This window comes from Condylostylus longicornis, unplaced genomic scaffold (assembly GCF_029603195.1).
Source record: "Condylostylus longicornis isolate FDR11 unplaced genomic scaffold, ASM2960319v2 ptg000038l, whole genome shotgun sequence".
Classification (NCBI taxonomy): domain Eukaryota; kingdom Metazoa; phylum Arthropoda; class Insecta; order Diptera; family Dolichopodidae; genus Condylostylus; species Condylostylus longicornis.
The window spans coordinates 7,810,669-7,831,942 of NW_026578007.1; the positions used below are offsets into that span (position 1 = coordinate 7,810,669).

Consider the following 21,274-nt stretch of genomic DNA (forward strand, 5'->3'; position numbering starts at 1 on the left):
CTTTAAATTTGAAAAACACGCATTCGCAGTAAAATAGTTGCAATATGGTACTCAATTCATTAAAAATAAATGCCTGGACATTGTGAGAACAAGAGACAACACATTGAAACATCTTTCTTATCTACGGATTCCCCGGATAAGATCCGTCTTACATACTCAATAACAAGTTTTTGAATTGTTTTTTAAATTTTTTTAAAATACAATTTAAGAAAACTGAATTATAAATTTTTTTTCCCAATTTAATAAAAATTTTTGAGAAAAAAAAAATTAAATCCAGGATATGTATAATAATATCCAGGCTATGTATGAATCCCAATCTATTCTCTTTTATTGTTTCATTTTCATGCTGTACCATCTGTTATACATATGCACTATACTTACATAATTACTACTTAGAAAACGAAATACTTAAGCATTATGTTAAAGCAATTATGTATACAGTTTATAACATAATATTAAGTTGTTCTCGGATCTGATACTTTTATACAATGTTAATTTTTATGTTAAGAAACAATATACAATTATACATAGATGAACAAATGGAGGATATCAATTTTGAATGTATTGTAAAAGGGGAAAAATAATTATAGATTATAAATATATTTTAAAAGTATTGCCAGTATATTATTAAAATCTGTAGAAATTATATTAGAATTTTTTTACCTAATATAAATTTGTTTTCTTTCTGTAAACAAAATAAGAAATTTTTATCGAATACGGGAGCTCTGATTAATTATAATTCTGATTAGTTATAATGAAAATAATAAAAATCTCTCGAATAAAATACAAATAAATCGAGTGCCTGGGGTAGATTTGTTAGATTCTAATGGTATGGGATTAATGATATGCTAAAGAAAAACTCTAGGCTGAACTCAAAACTGGACGTAGCTCAAATACCACAATAGGTAAGTTTTTTAAAATTAAAAAGTTTTTTTTTTTTTTAAATTTAAAGATTTTGTTAATAATATGGCATTATTTGACACGATTATCGTGATCCTTTTTATGCAATTTCGTTTATAGAGTATGCTTACAATTCTTTATGAGATTAATAAACTTATATATTCCCCTACTTTTTAGTTTAATAAAACTTTAAAGTATACCTACAATAATCTGCTCCAAATATACTATTAACGCAATAATCATTATTATTGGAGCAAATAAATGAAAGATAGTGGCTCTTGTTTTAAATGTATAATTGTAATACAAACAAGAGACTTATATATACATTGTATATAATTTATTTTTATTCTTTTTGTTTTATATATATAAACAAAAATATATTTTGTATTTAAAGAGTCCATTTTAGAGGGTTTATTGTTTGATGATTTTTAAAGAAGTTAAGAAAATTTTATGAGGTTAAATGTTTATTTTCCATACAATTTAATCGTAAATTAACGATGCCAGTGTTAAGCTCAATGGTTATTTTTTTTTTTTATTTTGTATTCTTTTCTTTCATTCTTTTATAATAGAAAATGATTATATTGTTAAGTTTTTTAACTGGGCTTTGTTGTTTTTTAATGTTGATAATTTTATTTGTTTTTTGTCCTATATATTATTGTACATATATAGAATAATAACGATATTATAGAAAATATTTTAAAATTAAAGCTACATACATTATACAAGTGATTTAAATGTATTGTAGTTGAAAATGTGGCATATAATAATAAAGAGGATTGAGTTTTTACATAAATTTAGGGGAATACATCAATTTTTTTCTATACTCTTATTCGATTGTTATAATAATTCATTAATGACTCATAACAAAATGAACAGATTAATAAAAATTTTAATGATTTAATAAAATTGACAGTAACATTTCCAGGAAGTGTTAAAATATTTATTATTTGTATACAAAGTATAGCAATTATTTCAAATTCTACACTTCGGTCAAACACATTATAAATTAACACTTAAATAATAATTTCAATCTTGCAAAAGCAATTAAGATTTTAACGCAATAAAACCTTTAAAAATCCAAAATTCATTTCTTATTAAAACATCATGTTGCATATATTTCGGAGGAATGTTAGAATTTTAATGAGTACATAATATTATAAATTGTATTAGAATAGAGAGAACTGCTAATTGGCCTATAAATAAGAAAACTTAAGAATATTTTTCAGATATCTTGTTGATAATTGAACGAATTGAACGAAGAATTTCGAACGCATTGACAGTTGTGAGTTTGCATAACTTGTGTCCCTATTGTTATTTAAATTTCAAGAGGCGATAACTTGAGTGGGGGTGGAGATGGAAAAAAATTTTCTTCTAACGAAACGAATTATTGGTTAATGTCTAAAAGCCCCTAAAATTTCAAACTTCTACAGGCTGGGCTTAAGAAGAAAAACGAAATAAAAAATTTGGAAAAAAAGGACTTTAGATAACGGTAAATTTGAACGGCCATTTTGTTTTTCTAAAGTTAAACTATAGTATACCACGCTAGGGGAAGCAAGCCGCTGACTTTATGCGTTTGCAAAATTTCTAAAATTCTTATGGTTTCATTGCAACAAATAGTTAAAAAAGGCCATTTTTAGGGTTTTGGGGGGTATAATTTCTAGAGGGGGGAGATAGGTAAAAATTTTGTTCTACGGAAATAAGTTTCTAGTAAAGATCTATGTACGTATTAAATTTGAGCTTTCAATCTTCCAGGGTGTAGAAGTTTTGTAAACAAAAAAAGTGTCCACGGACGGACAGACGGAGCACTTTTTTTCAAAATATTTTTGGAAAAGTGCTAAAAATTAACATGATTATTTCATTATTGGCTTAATAACTACCGAATTTAAAATAAAGTTGATAATTACTGAATTCCTAAAAAGCAACCAGGCCTACATGCATTTTAACAGAATGATTTCTCTGAATGGCATACGAGTGGTCAAAATAATAAAGGAAATTTAGCAAAATTTTTTCCGAACCGAAACTTATTAAAAACTCTTTAAAACTCTATAACTCTATACTAAAACAAAATCCCATTTTCTTTTTATTCTCTATACTCCCGACATTTAAGAGAACTGTGGAAACATAAAACAACACTCATAAAATTGAAACTTTTCCTACCGAATATAAAGTTTACTAGAAGATATTTTTAGGGTTGGCTATTCTCTAAATAAGATTATCTGATTACAGATTTTTAATAAACATACAAAAACAGGAAGCTTGAAATTCAGTTGCAGATTTTGTATGAAATGAAGCATCAACGAAAAAAGCTTTACTCTATGTATAGCTAATTGTGACAAACTAGTACGCTTGATAATATTAATGAAGACTTTAGAGTTAAGAAGAAATTCATGCATCTCTTTTGGATTTTATGCGCCGCATAATGCGGAAGCTATATATTTTGTAATGCTATTATTGTTTTAATGGCAAATCTATTCAAAATACGTGCTTATATTGTTAGGATAACCAGCTGTTAAACTATTTTATTAAATTCTAATACTTTGTTTCATTTTTAAAATGATTTGCAATATTATTTTTAATATTTGTTTTTTTTTTTTTAAATACATATTGTAATGATATATTAAACACATACATACAATATAATAATTTTGATATATTTAAAAATTTTGCAATAATTTTTTTTTATGTATTTACATTATTTATTTGATTTTATTACTTTTATTAATGTATATATATCTATAAGTATATATATGTATATTCTATAATGAATAAAATTTTTCCAGCCCTTTTATTTCATTTATATTCAAATTCAAAAATATTTGTTTTATGATATTAAAATTTTATAATTGAACATTTTTTTGCAATTATTTTTTCAATTATTCCATCCAAATTTTGTTGCTTCTAAATTATTACCAAAACCATTTCTAATACCCATATTAGAATTATATAGTGTATCTTGAGATAAATTATTATTATTGTTAGCTCTTTTACCGCCCCATGAATGAAAACGTTGTTTTTTACCAATAACAACACCATCACGTTTATCATTTTGTGATTTTTCTTTACATTTTTCAATAATTGCATCCTTTAAAATATTTATAAATTCAGAATCTTTAAATTGTGCCATTAACATACGAAAGAATGCCCATACTTCTGGTCTATTACGTATATCATCAGATCTAATAGCTGCAGTACTTATTTGACCATTATTAGATGAAAAACCATTATTATGTTGATCTTGATTTTCTTGATAAATAGTTGCATCACATATATCTTCAAAATTTAATACAGCTGTTAAAATAAATTTTCGATAACTAATTAATTGATCTTCACATGTATTTGGAAATGGTGTACTGTATACATATTGTATAGAAATAAAACTAAATAATAAAAATATATTATATATTTTTGATGTCGCCATTATAGAATGATAATTTCACACTATAATGTTTATATTATATTTGAGTTTATGCCAGCAAATAATAATCTGTAAAAAATAAAAAAATAATCTTTAATAAATGTTATTTTTAAGAATTAAAAATATTAAAAATAATTAAGAACATTTAAAATTGTATACAAGAAAAATTTTGTGAGAAAAATAGTAAAGCTTATAAGACAACAATATTCACTGAGTTAGTATAAAATATAAATCAGTAAGTATCACATGTGTGATTCCGTTAGAATAAAATAAATTATCAATGGATTCAAAAAAATTTCAAATCGATTGAAAAATCGCGGTGTTGAGATCTGACCTAAGGAATGTCCTGATAAATTCAAAATTTTCGAAACTAGAAGATGTACCATTTTATTAATGTTGATATTATATGCCAAATATGGTTTCCACTGAGTTACTAATTTATCGAGTAAAATTTTTCAACTGCAATTTATCAAGGAAATATTTATAAAAGCTATTAGACATTTGAAAAATTTTACAGATTCGAAGATTTACCACAGTTAGTTTACCTTTTTAATACCGTATTCATATAAAAATTATTGTAAAATCAAGCTCAGCAGCTTGAAATACAAATTTCAATTATACACAATCACCCATTAGTCGCGTTACTATAAGGTGATAAAAAATCACCTCAAATATACCTTTCTACAGTATTCGTACAGTATTTCTACAGTATTCAGTACAGGTGATAAAAAAATGTTTCTAGGTATAAGCAATAGTATCACTTTATAAGACATTTGCATATACGATATGACTACAGTACAATATATAGGAAAATTTCTTTTTTATTACAAATATATTATTGTTATAAAAGATCAGCTATAACTAATTAAATCACTATACCAGGCTCTAGTAATGTGTTATATAGTAAATTGTCAAATTACAAGTATATTAAGCAATAAACTTGGATCAATAAATTTGGACACAAAAATTCACCATTACATATTATTCAATATTAATTATTTAATTTAATAATAATTAAAAGTTTTAATGCTTTAATTCTTACTTCTTCTTCTTCTTCTGCTTCTTGTATTTTAACTGAATACCAAAATATTTTTTTTTTATTTTATTTCAATATTAAATATAAAATATGTTCATATAGCCTTTTAATTACAAATTCACTTTTAATACTTCTTAATAATTATTATTTTATTTTATTATTAAATTAATGTTCACTTGTTAACACTTGGGATTATAGCAAGAAAATGATATTTAAATTGAAATTTTTCATTGCTTTTATACAGCAATAATTTGTTTGCTATCTTGAAGGAGTCCTAATAAAAATTATTTTTTTTTTCATTTATTTTTTTTTATTAATAATTTTAATTTTTTAATCACGTGCATATTTCAAAATGATAAAAAAACATATTTTCCTACACTTATATTTTTTCAATTATATTTATGTGTACATAAAAGCATTTAACTGTTATGCTAAAGTAAATATTTATCATTTTTAAATATTAACACAGAGAAAAAAAAAAGATGATGGTTTTTAAAAATATTAATGATGTTATAACTCTGTCATTAAATTTTAATTGTATTGAAATGAAGTTCCACAAAAATTAATCAATTAATTTGGCATTAATTAATTGCCCTGATTCAACAAATATTGCCAAAAGTATATTCTTTTCAAACAAATCGATGTTTGCAGTCAGTCCCGCTTTTTAGTGTCAAGAGCTTTGTGCGAGTCTGTATATAACTAGCGTCTATGAGTCGTACAAAATTATGAATATAAACAATTCGGTATGCTTTCCAAATGTAAACGGGTAAACAATATCTGTAACAAGTGAAAATATTCTTTTCAACAAAGCGATGTTGGCAGTCCTGCATTTTAGTTAGTATCAAGAGTTTCTTGCGGATCTATTAAGAAGTAGCGTCTATTAATTGTACAAAATTATGAGTTTAAACGATTCGGTATGCTTTCCAAATGTGAACAAGTGAAAAACATATATAACAAGTGAAAACATACCCTATAGTTCTAAATTTATAAAATATACCTATAATTTCTGAAAAAAATTTAAAGGTTATAATTTTAGTAATTTTAAATTCTAGTTGAAAACCAATTGATTTGTTAAATAAACTTACTCCAATTATTTTTTATAACATTCTAACACACATCTTATAACATTCTAGCACAGTAATCGTTAATGCAACTCTAAAAATATTTCGATTCAAAAGTAATATTAAAAAACTTTATTTATATAAAAAAAAACTAATTTTTTCTCAGTGAATTTTTTATTTGAAATATTCACTTCTTTTATTTGAAATAAATATTTTTACTTGTGTAAATGTTAAAACCGTTTTAGAAAATTAAAGAATTAAATTAATGATTCCAGTGTCGCACATAAAAGCTAATCACTGTAAATAATTACATATATAAGAATATTTTTGAGTACATATAAGAATTAATATATACGAGTACCTATATATTATATAAAAATATGTGTATGCTCCATATACGCATACATAATTATTATTCCTCTATTAAATTTAATTTAAAGGATACTGCAATATTATGCCGAAAACGTTTAAAATCTCGTATTATCCTTATTTTTTCTTCAAAGAGTCTGGAATAAGAAAAAGAAGTGACATCGTTTACATTTTTAAACATTATTATATACAAAACTGGAGATATACAACAAATATATTTAAGATATTTTTAAATTGTAGACGTAAATTGTATGATGCCTCATTCAATTCAATTCTTCTTATCCTTGTTATCCTTGTTATATTTTATGATTTTATTAAGATAAATATAATGTATATATTACATATACATACTATATTTAATGTATGTACATATGTCAATATAAATATAGCAATATACATATTTATTTGTAAATAATTATTAAGCGTATAATTTAAATGTGTTACAATTATGAGAAATAAAATTATTTAATTACCGAAAAATAATCAAAATAAAAAAAGAATAAATAAAAGTTCTTAAGATAATATAAGTTTTGAACATAAAGGATATACGTATTTAAATTCACATATAGAACGTATAATTTATATACCTATGTAAATAGATTTACAGATGCGTATGGGAGTATTATTTATCGTACGAGTTATATAAGAGTGACAATATAAAATAAATTTACCAATTATGTTACTAAGAATATTTGCACAGTGATTTTAATGATTGTTTTTGTTTATTGTGTTATAGACAAAAATAAACCTAATAACGTAATAAGCAAAAAAATATGTGCCTACATAATATTAATCAATATTTTATAATATAAAAAATTTGCGTCAAAATTATTAAGCGTTGTTAAAACGAAAATGATGCATTCCCATAATTTTCAAGGTCAAATACCAATTTCCATGTTAACTCATCGTCTGTAATATTTTTTATTCACTTTTCAGCTAAACTTTTTTTCTGATATATGTACATATCTGTTAAATTTAATGGGAAATACTATTTTCCCACAAAATTTAACAGATATGTACATCACTCTAAACTAAGGCTAAAAATATCCAAACTAAGGCTTAAAAATTGTTGAATTTATTTGAATATAATTATGTATGTATAGATTAGATATGTACGAAATATTTTTAGGTGTAAAATCACTTTAATATCTCAAAAAAAAAAAATTTTAAGCTCTTTTGCACAAAGGCATCTTAAAATTCATTTAAAACGCGTTTAAACCAAAGTATTTTAAATAATTTATGGTAAGTAAATATGAGCATTTTTTTGTATCATTTATAACATCAATCAATAAGTAACGTACCACATAACCTCACCCATTCGTGAAACTCTTTACGGGATCTCAAACTTTATTGGCTGAGTAAAACATAAATGCCAATAAAGTATTTTAAATTTTTGCAAAATTTTTAAAAATCAAATTTTATCTTATAATTTCCACTTTATTCGTTGATAAAATGAGAGATACAGTTTATGTACATATGAACGCACATATTTCCTTACAAAGTGATTATTTCGGATCAAATCAATGGTTTATAGAAAGGAGCGATTTTCACTTGAACCTGTTATTGTTTCATATACAAAAAACCTGCACCGATTCTGTTTAATGGTCTAGAATACATTTGATCTAATGACCCTATTTATTTTAACAATTCGTTTGACATTTTTTGTTAACTTAAACTAGTTAACATTACAATCATCAGTAACATTTGTGAACGTTATATATAAATTTTAGCAATCAACTGAGGTATTAAAAGATTCTATTTCACTGTCTGCTCAATTGACAAGAAAATTTTGCGATCAGTAATTTGAGAAAATAATTTAACATATTGAACAAATTAGAAGAAAAATGAATCTTAAATACTTTTATTAAAAAAAAAAAAACAAAGTTATCCTTCCAAAGATATTTTAAAAAGTCCACTGGGCTAAATGACAATTAATTTTATACCAACTTACTTGCTGATAACTTTTACATGTAAACACTCGTTTAAAAATACTCTCAAAAACGTACTCTCAAAGTAGATTTACTATATTTTATGACATCTGTAATATTCGCATGACAGATTATGCATATTTGACATATGTCATTGTTGAGAAATCTCATTCAATTCCTTTTTTTTTTTTGGAAAAAGTTCAGTTTCATTAAAGCTGTACAATTTTATTTGATTTTTTAAATAAATTGATGGATTCTTTACTAAATTATAATAGTGACGATGATCGCAATAGTAGTGCTTCATCCGAAGAAGATAATTATAAAAAGATGGTAAGCAAATAAATTTATTTAGTAAAAACTCGTATCGCAAAAAAAAAATTCTATTAGACGATGTAATGGACGCGTTTTAAAAATTATACATACATATATGTGCGTATGTACATACATTCATTTATATATGTGTATGAAATATGATACAAAAAATGATAAATCGATGATTTTTCCCCATGTAAATTAATTAATAAGTTTTGTTTCCGGAATGTTAAAAAGAAAAATAGCGAAACGAAATCAAAATAATTAAGACTTTCATCCTCAAATTAAAGTATAAAATGTAAAATTATGTTTTTACTTTAAAATTTTTCTGTATTGAATTTTAAATGGAGTCCTACAATGTTCCCATATAGTAAATATTTTAATGATTTCTGCGCATAAACCTCAATTTTTGTATTTTAAAATACAATCTCATTCCAATTTTCTTTTCAGTAATAAATAAATTATACACATTCCATAGAAATGGTTCTTTTTTCTTAAAAATCCAAAATATATTTTTTAGTTTGAAAAATTCTGACATTATGCGGATAAGGAATTGATAATTTTGAACTAAATAATTTTCTAATTTTATGCTTTTCTAATAATAATATAACAATAATATAGGTACACTAGTTTTTTTTAAATGAGTAATTTATTGCTTCATTCTTATATCAATAATATAATACTAAATTATAGTGCATATACGCATAGTATGATCTATTTTGAAACTGAAGTGTTTTTCTTTTAGAGGCCTATGATATTTACTCGAAAATCTAAAAATAGGCACTTGCAAAATAACATACATATTCCCTTTTTTATATATGTAGATATATATATATATATATATATATATATATATGTATATATATATAAAATAAAGAAATCTCGGTTGTTTAAACTCTTCTAAACTATAGGATTTCATTATCATGGTAAAAAAATAAATTTCCTTAATCCGATATGAAAAGTAGAAATGTAATTAATATATTAATAACATATGATGTAATATATTTAAAACATCATTTTATTAAAATATTTTTCTTAAATTTTTACAAATTTTCTTGATTTTCTTCTTGAAAACTTAGAGGTTATGAATTAGGATACAATTCATTTACTTTATTTCAGCTAAAAGAAAATGAAAAAAAAAAAACATTTAATTGTTGGTGATGTTGAAACCAAAAATTCAAAAAAAAAAAATTTTACACAAAAATATTATATTAAGAAAATAACAAAATTTGCTATTTCTGAATAGTTGCAAATTCTTTAGGATGCATCATTATTGTCATCATCGAAATATGGAAATGATATGAGCACAAATGATAGAATATCAACCAAAAATGATGTTAGAAATTCTTTAAACCAAAGGAATAGTCAAACACCCCCGCCACCAACAACAACATCATCAGCAACCAGAGAAAATTATAGTGGTAGCAAAAAGGTAATTTTAATAAGTAATATTTAAGTAGCTTTTAAGAAAATATACACAATTTTTATAAAAATAGGCTTAATTTTATTGTTTTTCATTTCTTTTTCTCTTTTTTTTTTTTTTAATTTTCTAGTAACAATAATTATTAAGTATAAATATTAGGATAGAAAATTTCCTAGGTTTTTTTTTTCTTTGTAGGATTGTATAGGATTCTTCCTTATAATAGGAATGCTAAAGTACAATTTTGAAATTTGAAAGAATTCAAAAAGTGATGAAAATACCATTTTTTCAACATAAAGTCATTTTCGAATTAGTTTACCAATGTTTTTTTAACCAAACCTAATAATATTTTCTTATCTTTAATTTCTGTTGAAAATCCCCAAGAAATCTTAAAGAAAGACTAGTATATTTAAGGCCAATAGGTGTGTCTCTTAGTTATTGGATTAACTTGAAATTTTTTAATTTTAAAGATTTTAATTTCTAATCAATTTTTTTTTTTTCAAATTACTAAAGTTATTCCTTTGTATATAAAAAAATGAATAATATTTTATAATTTTAATATATTATTTAAATTCAAATTTTATAATTTTATCATTTTTCTTTTCCAATGTAATAATAAAAAGTTTTCAGAATCAATTATGGATATTTTTAAAGAAATGTACGCAATAAAGTAAATAAATTGTATGTATGCAAAAGAATACTTTTCTGATGCAAATATTTGATGAGGTTACCAAAAAAAAAAAAATTCAAACAAAATGTGAATTTCCTAATTACTTCTAAGTAAAGATGAAACATACTTAAAAAAAGCAGAAAACACATTCAACTAATGGGCATAATGAACATGAATTAAAAAAGTGTGTTAGATTTAATACAAAAAAAAGAAAAACGAGATTTTAATCAAACATCATGGAGGCAATGATCATTTGCATACAAACATTAATCGATCATCCATATATAAAATAATTAAAAAAGTAAGTTTTATTCATATACTTAAATAAATTAATAATTAATTTTGGAAAATTTTAATACATTACAAATATTATACATATATTTATATACCTACAAATAGAATTTTTTATTAGCTTAATGAAAATTGTTTTCATATAATTCGTAGGAAAAAATGAGTTAGGTGTTGCTCAATCTCTTCAAAAAAAAAACCCGGCATATTTCCTGATATTTAAGTCTAGAAATAGATTCAAATCCATTTTTGTTTTAAGTCTAGAAATAGATACAAATCTATTTTTGTTTATTTTCTATTTATATAGAATAAACATTGAAATATTCTATTGAAATGATAGAGAAATGTCATTTCTCACTGTACTTATTATTCGTATTAAAAAATATGAATTTTTTCGCAAAACTTCAAAATGAATTCTTAAAATATTTATAATAATTGTACTTTAGCAAAACAGGCCTACTCCCCATCTCTTTGAAATAATTAAATTAAATTGAAGCTCTAAATTATTTTTACTACTCTATATATATTATTGTCTTTCATCTATGTATTATATTTTTTTGTTTATTTTTGTTTATTATTATTTTTGTTTTTAATTTATTAAAATTAAATTAAAAGAACATTTATTAACTCAATGCACTATGTTGTTATGTGTAATTTGAAATCCACTGATTACTACTATGTATCTACTACAATTACTACAATTACCACTACTCTACTAGTACCAGTTTTAAAAATCAACAAACAGGTAAAAGAAAAAAAAATTTAATTTAAGAAAAGGCAAAAATAACTTTAAATTAATTACTTGCATATGTATATATATGTAGATAGAAGTTGCGCAAACTAAAAATAAAATAATGTAAAAGGTTCTGTACATCATGATCCAAAATAAAAAAAAATGTATAAATAAAAAAATATAATTATTGTTGTTGTAAGCCCTGTTGATTATAGATGAAATGAAAGTAAAGGGTCATGGCAGGGCCATAAACGTGAGTATAACTTAAATTTGATACTCTTCATAAATAAGAATAAATATAAATATATATATATAATTTGTTTTATTATTGTAATTAAATAATTAAAAAAATAAATTTTTTTTTTGTTTATTATTATAATTTAAATTATACACATAAATTATATAAAATAAATAGATTGAAATTGTAATAAAAATAATAATTTTAAAAGAATAATAATATATAATGTAATAAATAATGTAGGGAAATAGTCTGATTTGTGAATTAGGGGAACACTAAAAATTTTGTTAAGAAATTTAATTTTATCCACTTACTACTTGGTGTTATGATTTTTTTTTTTTCAAATTTAAAAGAAGAGTGTCAAGTTCCATTTTATTTCAATTATAATACAATGTTTAGAAAATAAAATATTAAAAAACAACTTTTAATTTTATTCTTCAATAAAAAAAAAAATTCACATAACACTCAAGAAATTTTTTTAAAATCAAAAACTAACATTTTATTATTATTATAGATTAAAAATAATTTAATTTAATTTCCTTTTCTGTTATAATTTTTTATTTCAATACTATGTAAATTTCTCATAATTTTAATATTTAAATATCGAAAGAATATATTCATTGAAAATATGTATTTAATTACTTTATTTTAGGATTCTTATTCTAGAAAAGATAATAATTCTTCAAATAAAAGCCATGATAAAGAACGAAATCGGGACAGAGATCGTGAAAGAGATAAGGACCGAGATCGAGAAAAAAATCGTGATAGGGAACGAGATCGTTCTGATAGAGATCGGGAACGTAGTAAGGTACATTATTTTAAATAAGTTTTTGATTTTCTACAAAAAAAAAAAATATATAAAAATGGTGATTGAAAAAAAAAAATTAGAAAAATTCACTGCTTTATATTTTTATTGTTGTAGAGACATTCCCCAGATGATAGAAGAAAAGATAAAAAACCCTATAGAGATTACTCACCCAATCACAAATCAGATAGGGGCGGTGGTGGCGGCGGTAGCAGTAACTATAAACGTGATGACCGATATAGAGATCCAATATCAGAACGTAAAAGTGGTGAATACAAATCAGAAAGAAATCGAATGCATTATGAAAATAAAGAATATAATCGACATCCTAATAATAATAAAGATTATAAAGATTCTAGAGATTATAGAGATTTTAATAGAGATAATAGAAATTACGATGAAAATCGAAGAACAGATCGTAAATATGGAAATAATAGCAATAATAATAACAATAATAATAATCACAATACGTATAACTCACGAGAGAGAGGAAACCCTGGTGAACGTGGATTACGTAGGCAATCACCAACGACAGAACATCGTGACAAAGAACAACGTTTTCGCCGTTCAAGATCAAATTCACCAAGACGAAGTGGTGGTGGAAATAATACAGATTCATATCGTAATGATTATCAAAGACGACAAAGAGATAATAATTTTTCATCAATATCGACGTCATTGTCACAAAACCCATCTGCATCACAAATACACCAACAAAGTAGCCGCGATAATCGTGATTATCGATCAAATACTAATAATTTACCACAAGGTAATAAATATTTTATGCAATATAAGCATCAGCAAGACCTCAATTCTTCAGCAGAACAATATAATCAACAGCAGCACTCAGGATTACATTTACCACCAGGAAACCCCTCAGTTAGTAAAGTAGATTCTGAATTACCAAAAGCAATTGGTGGAAACAGTAATAATATAACTATGGCAGCTGGAGCAGCTGCAGCAACAACACCAACTTCATTAGCTATACCAAGTTATTACAATCCAAATGTTGTTAATCCCACAAAAATAGCTGAACAAGTTCAAAAACGTAAGTTATTATGGTCACACAAAAAAAATGAAGACACAGCTGCTAAAAAATGGGATGGTGCAACATTTGCGCAAGATAATGATGGCAAAGTTGCATCAAAGTTTATGAGATTAATGGGTATTAAACCAAAATCGGATGGCACAACCACGAACATTAGTAATATTGGTGGTGATATTAGTAGTAATGTTGGAGAAGGAGCACCTTTACCTGAGAATGTTAAAAAACGTGAGGAAATGTTTTCTAGTATGGAACAGCAGTATGAAGTTGCTAGACAAGTAACACATACTATGCGTGGTGTTGGTTTAGGTTTTGGTTCAGCGCCAAAACATTTCTAAAACAAACAAAATAACTATTATTAGTTTTAAGCATTACTTATTAAAACAAAAAAGATAAAACTATAAATATATTTAAAAATGATTTAAGCATATAAAAATGCACATAGTGTCAAATAAATATTTAAAAAAAAATTAACCGATTTTCGCTCAATGAACATTTTGTTTCTGACGTCTGGTTTTTCCCCAGTTTTATTTCTTTCGAAAAATTGAAATAAAATTAAAAAATAAGTGTAAAAAGACTAGAAATTTCATTTAAAAACGTTTGTTATTCTTTTTATTAAATTTTTCCAATGAAAATTCTATTTATAATCAACTTTGTAATCAGAAAATCACAATTCACTATGTCTTAAATCATCGTTAACTTCAAACTCAGTATGTTCATCACCGCCGTTTTCATTAATTTTATTTTGACCACTATAGGCATCTTGATTTTCCATTTCAGTATCTTCTACTTTTGCAATCAAATTTTTTATTTCTAAATCATAATCTTTCCATTCTGGTACGATTCTTTGAGCTGCTGTTAGTTTTGCTTCCTTTGTCTGTGGATTGTTACATAAATCGATAACTTTTGCTTTTTTAAATGAACTGTCACTACACCATGTTTGGCACCATAACCATTCTTCTGGTAGAGATTTTATAGCTACTTGATGTATCATGTTATTGGGTAAATCTTGATCCAAATTCGATAAACTATTTGGATCTGGACTTAAGGCTTGATACTGACCACGTAAACGATCACCAGCTGCAATGCGTCTAAATTTTTTCAAATCAACAACATATAAAGCTGAAATATGATAACGTCGACCCATTAAATGACTTTTCCAATAACCTTGTTTCCAAAAACGGAACCCTTCCATTTCTTTTCGAGAATCACAGAATGGTGTATAAGCGTATGGAGCACCATTTAAAGGTAATTCATTTAGTTCTTTTATATCTGTTCGGACAATCTAAAATTCATACAAATATGGAAAAGTAATTATTTTTTTTTTTGTTTTTATGTAGAATATATGAATTTATATATGTTTATGTAGAATATATAAAAAATATTACCGCGTCTGCATCTACAAAAATTATTTTCTTAACATCTAGTGGAAAAAGTACATCTAAGAACAAAATTTTATAGCCCCATATTGTTCTTTGCTTTTCAGTTTGTTGATGTAACCATCTTGGCCACTTGTATTGTACTAATTCATATTCAAAATTGTAATTTTTTGCCATATGAGGTAGAAAATCAATAAAATGAGGCGATAAATAATTTTTAAGGAACCAAAATTTCACTGGAGACTAGAATTAATATCATAAATTATTAATTTATATTTTTACCAAAACTATTTATTTTTAGTACCAAAAATTACCTTAGTATGTTTTAACAGTGAGAGCATCATAATTCTCAACAATCTCTCATATAAATGTCCTGAGGCAACAGAGAAAATATTTATTGTTTCCGTTCCACTAGCTTCTTTACCTCCACCAAATGAACTTGTTATAGAATTCCAAATACTGCCACTTTCCTCATCATCACTTAGTAAGTCAACATTAGTCATTTCTGGCTTTTTAGATACTTTTAATTTAATAACATGTGACCGTAGTGAACTAATAACGATTTTTGTTGATATGTTTTGATAAATTGTATTTGTACCTTCCGCACTTGGAATCAGATAAAAAAAGGTTTTAATAAAGTAAGATTTAAAAATTTTAGGGGAAATTATGAATTTTGATTTGTACTAAATTGTTACTTGCGAATGAAATTTTAAAACAATCTACAAAAATAAAATTTCGTAATGTTAACCGTAACGTTTAACCACATTGATTATTGTTTTAAAATTTTTTCCTTGAAGTCGTAATATGCTAATTTAATATTTTTATTTTGTGAAAATTGAAATTCATAATTGAACCTTTAATTAATTGTATCATACATACCTATTGATATCGTATATATCGGCACTTTTTCCTTCGCGTAATCTTAATTCCCAAATTCCAGGATTAGCTTTTAATTGGAAATACCCTAAATTTGCCATTACTATTGTATCAACCATCAGGGGATTACTTTTTGTTCCTAAAGTCATTTGCAGCCCACGTGGGGGCGCTCCCGTATTTGAATCAAAACAATGACCTTCCAGCAGCAAATATTCCAATTCAAATTCACTATGAACAGGACCACCAATATCGACTAATTTTATATTGTCCAAATCATAAACAGATCTAACTGGTTCAATTAACCAATTTTCAGGCACCTATTAAAAAAATATTAATGGCTTAAAATGCATAAGGTAAATAAACAATATTAACCTGCATATTTTGTGTCAATAAAGGATTAGCTGGAATACTTGTAAATCGAGCTTCTGGGCCGTCAGCTAATTTCCCATCCTGACTAAATTTCACTTCTGGTTCAACAACATATCGATAAAAGCTGAAAAATGTAAGATGATTATGTGACTGAAAAAAAAAAGATTAAATTACTTTTTAACTGGCATATCACTGTGTTGTTCTATAGCACATAAATAAACTTTCATATTACAATTGATAACATTTCTTAACAAAATTAAATGTGAAGCGATTTTTTGAGCTGCTCTCGAGGCAGGATCCAATACTGCTGCAATTTCAAAATATGGTTCATCAGGTTTCTTAGGTTCTAACTTTACAACACTGTGAGCTTCTTGCAAATCTGATGGTAAAGTAAAGCGACTTTTAGATTGCCTTGGTGTCAAACTTGAGAATAATTTTAAAACCACATCACTATCTAATTGCAATTCTAAAATGAAAGAAATTTATTAAAAAATTAAATTTGTTTTAAAATTTAAATATTTATAAATGCTACCTTCTTCAGAAGCAATGAAAACTCTTTTCAATTTATCAATATATTGAAGATTGTTACAACGTTCAATTAAAGCGAAGTCATCAGTTTCAAAACTTTCATCCTCTAACAACGGTCCATACATTTTTCCATTAACTATAACCATCCTTTGAGCGCTACTTAAATTGATTGCTCTTTGAGCATAAAAGCGCAACATTTTTATATGAACATCAGTTGAAGGCAAAATTTCTTTGACTGCTTCTGGTACAATAACATCGGCGGAATCACTAACTTGATTTTCAAGCAATCTAATAGCAAAACTAGTAGCAATTTCACCATCCAAAGCTTGTGAAGCTGCCCACACTAAATGATTTAAATTTTTAATTTTATAACTAATTTCACCTTCTGCGTTGGGTATAAACGCCACTCGAATATTGCGAACTGAAGTCTAAAATATATATATATTTTTTATACTAGAATTTATTTATTTCTAAACATAATCGTGAAATCAAACCATATATTTTAAAGCATTCAGAAGTAATTCCTTTCCTTCGCCTGTATTCAAATCGGCGAACACCCATACGGTCATAAAATGAACATCCTTAAAGGGGGATGATTTGGTTGATGGTTTTCCAGTAAAATATTTCAAATTTTTCATTAAAGTGGCTGTCATATCCCTATTACTTAATTTCGCTAACGTATTTATGTGATTAATATCATGAGCCACACCAGATAAATCTAAGAAACTGACATTTTCGCTGCCAAGAATTCTTTGATTCAATCTAAACAAGTAAAAACAAAAATTATTTCCCTCCATGTTATCAACGGTATTAAATTTTAAATTCACCTAGGCATAACATGCGGTTGATTCATCAAATAATCAATTAGCACATCGTTATCGCTCAAATCACCTTTATAAACTGCCTTCTGTAGAATTGGTGTTTGCTGCATTACCTCTGTGAATATAGCCTCTTCAAAATCATCAACGTTTAAGAATGATTCTTGCACGGGAACACCATTAATTAAAGCCTGTGGTGTGCTTCTAAAATTAATTCTTTGGACAAAATCTTTATGCAATTTACGCCCGTAATCATATTCAGAGTCTTCACTTAAAATTTCTTCAATATCATCTAAAGATAGTGAGTTGAACAATTTCTTCAATTGTAATTTAATTTCTTTATATGTAACATCTTTGTCTTTTTGAATAGAAGCATAAATCTACAAAATAAATCTTATATTTAAATATGATAAAACTATTTTAACGATTTTAAAATAATTACGTCGGTCAAAAAGCTTATTGCAGCCCTTGCATCTTTATTTTGGGTTATATAATTAAATGCACAAAACATTGCTCTATAAGAGTCATCGTTTGTCGAATCCGATTTTCTATCGTCAAATACCAATCCCAATCTTACAGGCGCTGAATGAATTACGAAACTTTCAGCTAACTTTACTAAATTCCTAGAGTCAATTTTTAAAGGATCTATTATGAGAACCTAATATTGACCAAGTAAATTTCATAATAAATAAAAAAACTAATCAACTGCAATATAAAAATGCCTTACTAAATTAAAAACATTCTTTCTAATATTTCGAAGCATTCCTGGGAAAGTAGGTCGTAATAAATCTGTTACACTCGACGGCCATCTTCGATACTGCGGATCATTCTCTATATCATTTATCCATAATATTGCGGAATCCCTTATATCTATTGCAAACTCTTTATTACTCGATCCGGACAAATCAAGAGCTAACAATTTTGCCGCAAGTTTACCACTCACATCTAAAAACAAAATAAAAAGAAAAACATCAAAACAAATTGAAGTACTTAAACGAAAAATCATTACTGTTTTTGTATAAATTATCAATGACTCTTAATTCGGAACGCAACGTTTCTACTAATGAACTCAAATCTAACGTATCAACATCAAAATACAATCCGTTAACGAATAGCGCCGCATCGGGCGGTTGAATATTTAAACTTCGGCCAAACACCTCAATATTATGTTTAATTTCTTTTCGTAAGCCCTGAGAAACTGATTGAACGGATAAAGATTTCGCCTTTAAAAAAATTCAATAAAGAGAGTAAGATTTTAATAACTAATATTATATAGATTCTTCTACCTGCGTCGGGAAATTTTGTGCGGTAAGCTGTAAAATTTGCAAGGATTCTTCTCCCTGTATTTCAGCTACACGTTGAGCTGCTTGTAATCCTAGATCTTGGAATTCCCATGCTTTAAGTGGTGCAAGATCCTCATTTTTTTCTAATAAGTTGCTTCGTAAGCGATTCAAAGAATTCTCCAGATCGGGAAATCTTGATCTTAAAATTTAAAAAAAAAAACTATTTATTGAAATATTATGCCAAAGAAGTAATAGATTTACTTTAAGGTTTCAAAATCAAAGCCGTCTACAACAGTTTCAGTGGCTTCGTCAAATTTAACATTTTCTTCTGGGGTACGTGGTGAATCATCTTGACTCTTATATTCTGTAGATTTTAAATGCAACTCAACCCCAAAACCAGACAAACGCACGGGCTTATTGTTATTTATCTAAAAAGTATTTGAAAATTAATCAATTTATTCAACAATTAATGTAATCATTTTGCTCACTTTAACATAGTGCCGACTAATATATTTTATTTGACCTTCAATAGCTTTTTGCTTTAGAAATTTGTGATATTCATGAAATTCATCAGATCCAATATCACCATACAGAACTACTGATAAAGCATTCTTATCAGATCCAGAATAAATATGATCAAAAGAATACGTTTCTTCGTTATCACTATTGGGTACATTATTATTTAACTTCGATTTTAACTCTTCAAAGCTACAACATACAACACCACGAACTGTTGAAAAAATGTTATTATCACAGTTTCGAACATTTAGCGATTCATTTGCTATTTGCAAATGTGTTTGTATTCTTGGTGTTAAACTATGCATGGATATTGCTAATTTAAGTAAAGTGGAATGCATCGGCCCCAGAATATTATTTGCAATACCCATCGCCATTATATAAGATTTAGAATCAGTATCTATAAAAATTTGTAAATAAAAAAAAATATTAAAAATAAATATTATTTTAAAAATTTACCAATGTTTGCTAATGATGTTTCCAAATCCCCCAAACGTTCAACAAAATCCCAATAATAGCTAGGATTTTCATCTGATAAATATTCAGCAATTTCTAAATAAATCGGCGTTTGTTTCCATTTGGCATTAATTAATGTTGTTATTGGAAATGTTTTAAGAGAATAGACATCAAAATTCGATGAATTTATTAAAAATACCAAAAATAATAAACCTAACATGACTTTATAAAAAATTGATTTACTTGTTTTTACTTCCTAAATATTTAATGTTTCTTTACTTATAGATATAAAATATTTTACTAAGTTATTTTATCCTTATCTATTAGAATTCATTGTTGGTATTTAATTTTTCATTAAATTTTAGGCAAGTTTTCATGCCAGATAACAAAACTATTTTGTTACACGTAATTACAATTAAATTATCGATTTGAAAAGACAACTACTGCCCGGGCTACGAATCTAATAAAAAAAAAACTTCACATCATTTCACGCAATGTGTCAAAATTGACGTTTTGTGAATAATATTAAGTGTTTTATATAGAATTAGTTTATTGGGCTTAAAACATTAAACAGTGTCTTTATAATTTCTCTGTTATTACAAAAAAAATTCTAAAATAAAATAATTTACATATTTTATATTTTAGAATTTCCAATTATAAGCACGCGTTGACGGAACTAGAAAACTTTTTCATTGTTTTTAACTTCTTGTAAAAATCTTACCACACTGAAACTCAAAGTGTAATAAAACATTAATATTGTCGCGCGGTTTAATTTCAGTGTGGAAGATAATCAATGCGGCTGTTGTCGTCACCGTATATCGTATCATTT

General features: G+C 25.7%; 3 protein-coding genes across 8 annotated transcripts; 1 reads left to right on the forward strand and 2 right to left on the reverse strand.

Moving 5' to 3' along the window:
• Positions 1-3,689: 3,689 nt before the first annotated feature.
• Positions 3,690-4,378, reverse strand: LOC129609288 (leucokinin). The gene has a single exon (XM_055521220.1). It carries the CDS (start codon positions 4,316-4,318, stop codon positions 3,770-3,772), a length of 549 nt encoding a protein of 182 aa, XP_055377195.1. The 5' UTR covers positions 4,319-4,378; the 3' UTR covers positions 3,690-3,769.
• Positions 4,379-8,899: 4,521 nt separating this feature from the next.
• Positions 8,900-14,685, forward strand: LOC129608918 (arginine/serine-rich coiled-coil protein 2-like). Of its 6 annotated transcripts, XM_055520720.1 has the most exons (5): positions 11,124-11,412; positions 12,119-12,144; positions 12,224-12,385; positions 13,023-13,178; positions 13,293-14,685. In XM_055520720.1, the coding sequence occupies exons 3-5, from the start codon at positions 12,353-12,355 to the stop codon at positions 14,556-14,558; spliced, it is 1,455 nt and encodes a 484-aa protein (XP_055376695.1). In that variant the 5' UTR covers positions 11,124-11,412; positions 12,119-12,144; positions 12,224-12,352; the 3' UTR covers positions 14,559-14,685. The 6 variants fall into 6 exon arrangements, with proteins under 6 accessions (XP_055376690.1, XP_055376691.1, XP_055376695.1 ...); XM_055520715.1 differs by lacking the exons at positions 11,124-11,412; positions 12,119-12,144; positions 12,224-12,385 and adding exons at positions 8,900-9,039; positions 10,283-10,453; XM_055520716.1 differs by lacking the exons at positions 11,124-11,412; positions 12,119-12,144; positions 12,224-12,385 and adding exons at positions 8,903-9,039; positions 10,268-10,453.
• A 109-nt stretch (positions 14,686-14,794) lies between these two features.
• LOC129608917 (UDP-glucose:glycoprotein glucosyltransferase) lies at positions 14,795-20,891 on the reverse strand. Its single transcript, XM_055520714.1, has 16 exons — positions 20,449-20,891; positions 19,962-20,389; positions 19,735-19,901; positions 19,477-19,672; positions 19,200-19,413; positions 18,918-19,135; positions 18,633-18,848; positions 18,200-18,570; positions 17,867-18,134; positions 17,377-17,800; positions 17,019-17,310; positions 16,848-16,968; positions 16,479-16,792; positions 15,914-16,205; positions 15,609-15,842; positions 14,795-15,505 (listed from the first exon to the last, which is right to left on the reverse strand). Exons 1-16 carry the CDS (start codon positions 20,663-20,665, stop codon positions 14,888-14,890), a joined length of 4,590 nt encoding a protein of 1,529 aa, XP_055376689.1. The 5' UTR covers positions 20,666-20,891; the 3' UTR covers positions 14,795-14,887.
• Between the last annotated feature and the right edge of the window lie 383 nt (positions 20,892-21,274).